The sequence below is a fragment of the Zootoca vivipara genome, chromosome 15 (genome assembly GCF_965207765.1).
Source record: "Zootoca vivipara chromosome 15, rZooViv2.hap1.1, whole genome shotgun sequence".
Taxonomy (NCBI): domain Eukaryota; kingdom Metazoa; phylum Chordata; class Lepidosauria; order Squamata; family Lacertidae; genus Zootoca; species Zootoca vivipara.
The window spans coordinates 22,914,062-22,924,022 of NC_142598.1; the positions used below are offsets into that span (position 1 = coordinate 22,914,062).

Sequence of the window (9,961 nt, forward strand, 5' to 3'; positions counted from 1 at the left end):
ACTGATGCCATAAGAAAACATGGTTGTGTGAATCAGTCCTAGATTAACAGTACAATCCCATGCCTCCCTGCTCAGAAGTCCCCTTGTTTTCTATCGGACTTATTCCCAGGATCAGTGCGCATAGGATTGCAGCCCAAAACTGCAGTCTTTAGCACATTGATTTGGAGCAAGGATCCATTAACATCCATAGGATTTACGTGCACAGACATGCTTAGGCTTGATATTTTTTGGGGTGTTTGCCCCCATCTCATAAGAATATTTCATTCCATCTCTACCTCATGCACGCCAGAAGAATTGGACATCATCCTACCCTGTTTTCAGTCTGATCACAGCAAGCTTTTCCCACATACCCTCTAACATTATTGCTTAATGAATAGTGGTGATTGTCAAAAGCTGCCAGAAATGACTAACTGAAGCCTTAGTGATATTTTGCAATCTTCTTTCTTTGTACTCATAAATTTCTCATTGAGAAATTATTAAATACACCTACTACACCACAAACATTAATCACCTGGAACATTTGTGTGCCTTAAAATGAAATAATAATAAAAAAGGTTCGTTCATCTAATTTGCCTGCCTAATTTTTATTTCTAAAATTGTATGCGTGCTTAGTCTTAGTGGACCACAAGCTCCCCACCCCGCTTTTTTTCCAACACCAATGTGGCCATTCACTGCAACATATGTCTGTGATGTACTTCTTGCATTTGTTGAAGTGGAAATAAACTCACTCTGCAATAAGCTTGCTACGATTTAAGGTGCCACAATTCTTTGTGTTCCTTTATTTTTTGGAATCATGTTAGTTATGCTAGAAAAACCAGTGGCCTCATACTGATGAATGCAATTAATAGTCCCAGATGGCCACGCATGTGTCTCCCAACAGATGCATTCATTAAATCAATGGCACTCAGATGTACATCAGCAACAACGGCAATCTCCCTTGCTGAACTGGAACTCATACATTTCCCATTAATGATTACATATATATGCGATTCAACTCTCTCGGTTTCCCCCCAATAAACTGGGTGGCGTGTTCCCAATGATTTTGGCAGGACTGGACTATTTTCCCTTCACTTTTCTCCTGTCATTAAAACAAGCTCCTTCAGTATGTGTAATGCCTCAAACATAAGGGAGATGGGTGAGAGTCCTGGATCCAATGATTTCTTTTAAAAAAAGGGGGGGGAATTTCAGTTAAACTTTAATTTAACAAGTTTAATACTCGAGTGTAACACACAGCTCTCGTGACTTCCCATTCCCCACCCCTGAGCACTGATCTCTTTGGAACAACTGGAGTTTTAAGACAATTCCAAACCCCAAAACAGCCACCTGAGGCATCTATACAAATAAAATTGAACACCCTTTGCTTATATATGGCCTTTTATTTTAATCTAAGTTTGTTCCTAAGTTTTTTCACAGTACAGTTGATCAGAAAACCGGCTTTATTTCCCTATTTAAAGAAGGACAGGTGCAAACCTATTTTTAAATAAGTCCCGACCATGAGAGAGATATGCATGTGCTTAACTTCCATGTGCAAATCGATGGGACTTAAGCGCTGAGATTTCAGGTGGATTGTGATGTGTGGTGCCTTTTTCTGCGCTGAAAGATGCTTACCGCAGAAATTTCCATGTTTGGTGTTCCACTTTAATGTGCTTAATGTAGCAGACACATTGGAGGTGTGTGTGTGTGTGTGGGGGGGGGCTATATTGCCATCTTGCCCAGAAATACTTGCTTGGCTCTGTTGGAAAAAGAGTGTTGGACCCGGATGGTCCAATCTAGCATAAGAAGTCCTTTCAATACCAGGCGCCCGTTCCATCTAAAGAGAAGGACATTTAACCCCAATGAATTTAATGGAAACGTTTCCAAGCACAATTAAAAGTGCTGGTGCTGACCTTTAAAGCCCTAAACTTCTTTTGCCCTGTATACCTGAAGGAGCATACCCACCCCCATTGTTCAGCCCAGACACTGAGATCCAGCTCTGAGGCCTTCTGGCAGTGAGGTTACATGGAACCAGGCAGAGAGCCTTCTCGGTATCAGATGTCAAGGAGATAAACAACTGATTCTTAGAAGACATCTGAATGCAGCCCTGTATTGGGAAGTTGTTAATGTTTGATGTTTTACTGTGGTTTTATAAATTTTTGGAAGCTGCCAAGATTGGCTGGGGCAACCAAGTCAGATAGGCAGAATATTATTATTATTATTATTATTATTATTATTATTATTATTATTATTATTATTATTATTATTTCTATACAGTATGGCCATTAAGAAGACCAAAACGTATAATCACAACAGCCCAGCCAAACTGAGGTATGAGTCAATCCCATTCAAAATGGAACTCAAGTTAGAACTGAGAAAAGTCCCATCACATCCCTTTCGATAGGGTTTGGTTGTTGTGACTAATGTTTGCTGAATCATGCCCACTGTACTATTCCCACAAAAAGATGGAATTCAGCACAGAAGCTTCCTGGCTTACTTCTGTGAAATAGGACAATGCCCTTTACCCATAACGGCAAATTTCCATGCACACACAAGACATAAAGGTCTGTGATGCTTTCAATTACATCTGTTCTTTTGGCTTGGGGAGAGAAATTTATGTATACATGTTGGGCTATATCCAAGTAACTTGGTATAGACCAGGCATCCCCAAACTTTGGCCCTCCAGATGTTTTGGACTACAATTCCCATCTTCCCCGACCACTGGTCCTGTTAGGTAGGGATCATGGGAGTTGTAGGCCAAAACATCTGGAGCGCCGCAGTTTGGGGATGCCTGGTATAGACCCATTTGAAATGAATGCAACTTAGTCATAGTCACTACTTTCTATGGGTCTATTCTGAGCAGGACTAACACTGGATGCAATTTGTTATTTTAAAGGTGGGGTCGGGAGAGTGATAGCATGTACAGACTATTCATGTAACTGGTAGCCGCCTCTGCCCTGGTTTTAAACTCAGAAGCATAGACCTAGCACAGTCAACCAGGGAATTATCTCATGGGACTCCCATTAAAATGAATGGGAGTTGTTCAAGAGCACAGTACTGTTGAAGACGGCAGATCCCCTTCAGATCAACAATGGATTTCACAATAGAGGATTACGCCTTTGGTTTGTTTATTTTTTACTCTGTGGGTGGTGTGATCCTAAATAACTTAAAATAAAAGCGCTCTGTGAAATCATGATGTCCCAAATGATAGGGTTGGACTTTATGATACATTCTAGTGTAGAGTTTCTCCAACTTTGTTTACGGTGAGCCCTCTTAAATCCGGAAGCATGCTGCCTACGATTTCCCAAAGATTATTATTTTATTTTTATTTTTTAAAAAACCCTACAAAAACAAGCCTGTATAACTGTATTCATGCTGAATACAGTGCAACAACTCCAACAAAATATATATCCGTAAGCTTCAGTGATTTAGGCTGCAGTTTGCAAAAACTAGCCTGATGGGTCCTTAGGGTTCATTATGCCTATGGATTTGGCTTTGAGGTTTAGACTTAGCTCTCACACAAGGTGGTAAAATCCCTGCCCAGACTGCACCACTTCAGCTTGCTAATGCTGGAATATATGACTAAATTATCCTACTTGCAAACAAACAAAACCGCAGCACATAAAAACTGGTTAGCGAGAAAACCTTGATCAGCCCGTAGGTAGATGCTTTGCAGCTACAATTAGTCATGTGAGCCAGTATCTACATTCTGAAGTAGCATAGACCAGATACACGCTTAACTTCTCATGCACAGCTTGAGATAATGAGGCCTCTCGTTTAAGGTTTTCTTTTCTTTCTTTCTTTTTTAAAGGATTCCAGACAGAGCATCTCAATCGGCTTATACCAGTATGCTCTGGCTCAGTGAAATGGTTTGAGGGCTCTTGTTTAGAAGCCAGTTCCAAAACTTATGGAAGCCACTATAACTGCATTCATGCTGAAATCACGCTAACTGAACCATATAGGACTACAGGGCCAGCTTAAATATGACCGCTTTCTTAGAGTGTATTGCGTTTCCATGTAGGAAAGAACACGTAAAGCGCAGGTAGATTGGGACAAACAGTCTGCATGCTCGCCCCCCCAAACCCCCCTATATATGTGCTGTCCTTGTATTCAAAGCATTCCCATGGTCTAAACAGCTCATCACAAAGCAAACTGTTCCTGGACTAGTTACAGGTAGGTAGCCGTGTTGGTCTGTGTCGAAGCAAAATAGAAAAAAATTCCTTCAGTAGCACCTTAAAGAGGGATGCCCTCTTTAATGTGGGGGTGGGTGGGAATGGGTGATGGGCTGATGGGAGTGGTAAACCTGTAGATGGCTGTTAACGACTGCTGATGGCTGCAATTAGTCCTGGGGGGGAAAAGCAAGGGCATCAGCCCATCAACCATTCCCACCCACCCCCACCACCACTTCTGTTTCAAGTGTATCTGAAGAAGTGTGCATGCACACGAAAGCTCATACCAAAATAAAAACTTAGTTGGTCTTTAAGGTGCTACTGAAGGAATTTTTTTTCCATTTTGTTCCTGGACTGTACTACTACACGTTTCAGTTATGGGATCACACATTTGAACACTCCACAATAAGATAAAAAAATGGAAAGTAATAGAATGTTAGCATATCTCCAGAAATGGCTAGTCTAGGAGCCATTTTCACCCTAATGGAAGGACACACACACACACACACACACACACACACACACACACACACACGAGCAGCACTATTTTTGTAGAAAAAATGGTGCTGGCTTGTTCTTTTATAATGGCAATGGCACCCACCTAAGAGGTGCCAGAACTGAGTTCTGGTGAGTTCCGGCTGGGGACAAAAAAGCCCTGTACTTATGCGATCCTTGCCTATAACTAGCGGTCTGCCGAGTCCAGGAAGTTTTAACCACATTATTAGCTATTTGTCTGGACCTGGTCTCGTTCTACTGAAAGATGCCAATATGAATAGCGCATTGACCACACTCTTTACTTTTATGTAGGAAGAAGTATGCAATGTGAGCTTTTTAAAAAGAAATGTGGTTGTTTTTATTTAGATACTTCAATAGGGATTCCAAAACTTAATTTAGGCACCAGTTTATTTTACAAAATTCCTGGCCATATATATACACATCCAAAATGCGGCCTGACTGCACTGTAGTTAAGGGGACACCATTTGCTAGGAACTTCTCTTCCAAATATCCCTGTGATAAAGATGGGAGGAGTACAAGGGTACAGCCATCCTGTTCTACAACTCCTATTCATTAAAATAAAAAAGGCTGTGTTGGAGATGTTTCATGTGGACTGGGCCCAAAAGACAGAACCGAGGATCTACGGAGATAGAATCTATACCAGTCTAGAGCAGGCACCCCCAAACTGCGGCCCTCCAGATGTTTTGGCCTACAACTCCCATGATCCCTAGCTAATAGGACCAGTGGTTGGGGAAGATGGGAATTGTAGTCCAAAACATCTGGAGGGCCGAAGTTTGTGGGTGCCTGGTCTGGAGAGTAAAGAAATGAAGGAAGAAGTGCAGTACTTCAAACTAAGTCTTATGCACTAGATAAGCATTGTGCTTGCTCTCAGCAAAGGAGAGCGTTTTACATAATTTATAATAATAATAACAGTAGCTCTAACCATTGAAAAAAATGTGAAGCTACAGTACTTTGTGAACCAGGTTAGTTGCTTTTGATTCAATTACCTAGGGTGCAGGTTTTGCTTAGTTTTTAAAGGTCTATAGCTTTAAATGTTGTAAGGCGCTTTTTTTTTGCATTTTAGATTGTACAAAGTGTGCAAGTCGAAACAACTTCAGATAACAAAGTAGTGCAGAGAGGCTTTCACCACTGTTGGACTTTCAATCTAAGGCTGCAGATTTTGACTTTGTTCAGATCCTTAATCAAAAAATAATCTTCTGTACATCGCAAAAATAGGACAAAAAAACTGTTTTCCTTTAACACTGTCTCTGTTGATAACGCTCACATCCCACAGCAATCTCCTAAAAATGAATTATTATTAATATTTATATAGTGCCATCAGTGTACACGGCACTTTACAAAGTAATATAGGCAGCAGACATGTCCCTGCTACAAGGAGCTTAATGAAGGGGTGGAATTTTAAATGGAATTCTGTCTTAATACATAGTAGCAAGAAGAACAGGTGAACAATATGAGCTGAAGTGTCTCTCTTTCATCCTTTTGAACAGCTCTAAATTAAGCCTTCCTTTTTTATGCCAGTGCTCCAAAAAATAAAATAAAATTAATTGCCTTCCATGTGCTACCTGATTCATTGACATTCTCTAGCAGACTGAGGGCTAAACCACCCACGATGCCCGAGATTTGTGACCAGATCTCACAATGCATCTTTCTTTCATTTCAAAACAGGTGCAATGGGCTCTGAATTTGATAACTGCAGCGATGCTGCTAGTAGTGTGTGTGTGTGTGTGTGTTTATGTTTCCCCTCTTGCCAGTTTCCCAATTTAAATTCCCCTGGAATATGCTATTAGCCTCACAGAGGGAAATTCCAGTATTCTAGAAGGGCTACGTGAGCCAATTCTAGGGGTAGGACATTTAGATCAGAGAAATGATAAAGATGAAAATATTAAATGCTTTCCTCTTCCAAACAAAGCTGGAGCCCCTTGCACCTGTTTAAAAGTAAAATGAACGTCATGAGAGTCGATCACGGGTCTCCTATGTCACCTGTGGCTTTGCCTCCAAAAGAGCATTTTTGGTGAAACTATTAAAATATCTAGACAAGAGTTTAGTCACTATAATCGGAACCTTTTTAATGCAGTATTATTATTTTCAATGCTCATCTGTTTAATTCTGTCAGCTTTAAATGATGTAGAATATGTTGTTTTTATTTTAAACCATACTTCAAAGGAGTTTGGGTAACTCTGCTGAAAATTGTGACCATCAGTTAAGGCTGCTCAAAGCATATATAGATATATGTATATATTATGTATTTATATTTAAATAAAAACTTATTATTCAAGCTTCTCAGATTAATTAATTGGTAACACTAAAAATGAAACTACTTACAAGAATAACTGGCTGCATGTGTACAAAATAGGATTAGACTGTTTCAAAACAAAATAAAAAATAAATATAAGCCCCGCTTTGCATTAAAAACACAGAACCTGTTTACAAAAAGGAATGTATGAGACAATCCTGGACTTTCCTTCTATTCAATATAGCATTTCTATTGTAGTAAAGGAACTGATATGTTAATTCTACGTTGCAATGACTTTACCAAACATTTTCACTATAGACTTTTTGAAAGCTTTTACAGTAAGAAATTATCAACAAAAAGCAGGCACATTAGTGTACAAAAATGTTGCTGTTGATCCCCCCCCCCCTTTGAAAGTGCAGGTTTACAAGACCAACAATGGTTTTAACTCTCACTGAATTTTAAACTTAAAAAGATAAAATCTCCCAGGAATACTGTAAACATAAGAGGCTTGGATCGAAACTGCTCTCGGTCTCTCTTCAGGGTTAGAAATATATTTGCTTGAGAGGGAAAGATTCATCCTTACATTTTTTTTGTGTGGGTGTTTTTCTTGTTCTGGCTGGCTTTCTAACGACACAATTTTGTAACTCTTAAAGCTGAGGCTATCGTGAAGATTCATTTGAAGGGGGGGGCAGGTGTGTGGGTAAAACAAAGCAAAACAAATCCGAGCCAAATATGACTGTGTAAACCAACCCTGAAATGTTCACCATTCAATCAATATCGAAGAAGAGATGGATGAAAAGATTCCACCAGACTAGAGGGGGCAAAGGGGTAAAATTAAAAGGTACTAAAAGCATCATCCCCCAAGTAGGCCCAGCCATCTTTAAGAAACCCAAGAGAAAAATGCACTTTTCTGAAACCTCTAGGATGTAGCTATAGATTTTAGTGATAGAACCAAAAGGAGCAGGAAAAGAGAAATCTCGACAAGGACATATTGGAGAAACCTCCAACAGGTTGCAAAACACTGGCAACTTTCTGAAACTCTGTTCAAGACTTCTCCATCAAAGAAGCGATGAAGAGAAAGTGTGCCTGATCTTCAGAAAAACGAAGCCAAAGTGGTCTGGACCAATGTTTCAACTTGCCACCAGATCCGCCCCAACAGCGTGCACCAGCCTTGTCTCATGCTAGGACTCTTACGGGCACCTGCTGCCTCTTTAGACGGAGGGTTCTCGGAGGAGTCCACACTACTACTACCTGTGGCTTTGGCCTCACCTTGTGCTACTACTGGTCCTGCCAATAAAGTGTTCGTGCTCTGCCCCAATTCGCCTCCTGCCCCTTTCAGTCCAGCAGGCTGATTGTCCGCGCGGCAGGTTTCCAAAGGGCGCCGGCCGGTGGTGCCTAGATGCGGTTGGCACAGGGCTCCCGGGGGTAGATTTCCTCGTAGGCCGGAGGCTGCTCGTTGGGCAACGGGTAGCAATATGGGTAGGACACCTGGAGGTCGGGGTCCATGGGCGAGTAGCCGGGCAGCTCGATGGAAGGGTGGCCTCCGCAGTGCACCTCCACGCCGGCCTCGTCGAACACGTGGAAGACACCGACGTTGATGTACGACACGGCCTGGAAGGCGCAATCGCCCCCGGGGGACACATCGGGGTCCTCGCTGGAGAAGATGGAGCCTTGGCTGGGGCGCTGCGGACGCCGTCCACCGCCACCACCGCCCCCGGGACCCCTGCGCCTTCGCCGCCGCCCGCCCGCCCCGTGGTGGTCGTGCCGTCGGCGTCGGCGCCGTCGCAGCCCCCGCTGCTGGGCCGCTTTGTAGTTCTTGACCAGCACCAGGTTGAGCAGCCCCAGCAGGCACTCGAGGGCGTTGAAGATGGTGGAGATGACCAAGCCCCGCTGGTAGTCGCGCAGCTTCTGGCAGCGCAGCGCCGCCGCCGAGCCGTCGGGGCCGCCCGCAGGCCTGGCCCGGGCGGGCGCTGCTCCCGCTGCTGCGGCTCCTCCTCCGGCCTGCAGGAGGCAGTAGTGCGAGTACTTCTTCTCCACTAGCGACACCGTGTCGCCGTCGATGACGGCGCCGGCGAAGGCGCTCAGCACGCCCAGCATGAAGACCAGCGCCCCCAGCAGGAGGAAGTTTTGCCGCCCGTTGGCGGGCGCCTTGGGTGGCGCCTGAGGCGGCGCCTGCGAATCCCCGCTCACCGGCACCGCCACCACCTCGCTGCCGCCCGCGTGCCCTCGAGGGGGCGCTCCGCCCGCACCCTCGGCGGAGACGGCGGCGCTGCTGTGGCCGGCGTGGTCGTCGGGCTGCCGGCAGCAGAAGAGCGCGGAGCCCAGCAGCGAGAGGCCGGTGGCCAGCAGCAGCCCCGAGTAGAAAGCTCCGGCGGCGCTGCCGAGGCGGAAGGGCTCCCCCTTGAGTTCGGAGCCCAGCGAGAAGCACTTGAGGCCCACGGCGGCGGCGCTCAGCGCGCAGGCGAGCAGGAGGCAGCTGGAGAGCGCGGCGCAGGCTCCCCGGACACTCCACTTCATCCTCCGCGTCTCCTCCGCCGCCTGCGCCTCCTCCTCCTCCTCCGCGCTGCCTCGCCTCGTCCGCCTCCCACCGCCTGCGCCTCCTCCTCCTCCTCCTTCGCCTCCCTCCTGTCCTCATCCTCCCGTGTCCTCCTCGGCGCCGGCGGCCTTTGCCGGGGAGGCGGCCGCCGCGCGCTGCGGGGACATAATGTTGCTGGTACTGCTGCTGCTGCTGCTGGCGGCGCCAAGAAGGGAGCTGTCCAAATTCGCCGACGACGCCGTTGCTCGGGCTCTCGCTGCTACCGCCACAGCGGCCGCCGCTACTGCTGCTTGCTGCTGCCGCCGCCGCCGCCGCCTTCGCCTCTCTGCAGGCAGCCGGCAAGCACGGCTCGCGCGCACGCTTCTCCCTCCCCGCCCCGCTGCCTCCCTCTCTCTTATCCAAGCGGCTGCTGCTGCTGCTGCCGCCGCCGTCTCCCGCGCTCCGCCGCCGCTGCTGGGAGCCAATGAATTATTGATGGCAGCAAGTTCCCGCTCGGAGAGGGGCAGCCACGCGCTCGACGGGAGGGGAGGGGCC

General features: G+C 45.8%; 1 protein-coding gene across 1 annotated transcript; it reads right to left on the reverse strand.

Moving 5' to 3' along the window:
• Nucleotides 1–2,264: 2,264 nt before the first annotated feature.
• Nucleotides 2,265–9,721, reverse strand: TMEM271 (transmembrane protein 271). Its single transcript, XM_035141231.3, has one exon. The coding sequence runs from the start codon at nt 9,406–9,408 to the stop codon at nt 8,287–8,289; it is 1,122 nt and encodes a 373-aa protein (XP_034997122.1). The 5' UTR covers nt 9,409–9,721; the 3' UTR covers nt 2,265–8,286.
• Nucleotides 9,722–9,961: the final 240 nt, after the last annotated feature.

Excerpts from the sequence above, each read along its gene's own strand:
- TMEM271 (XM_035141231.3), bottom strand. The coding sequence starts at position 9,408 with ATGAAGTGGAGTGTCCGGGGAGCCTGCGCCGCGCTCTCCAGCTGCCTC.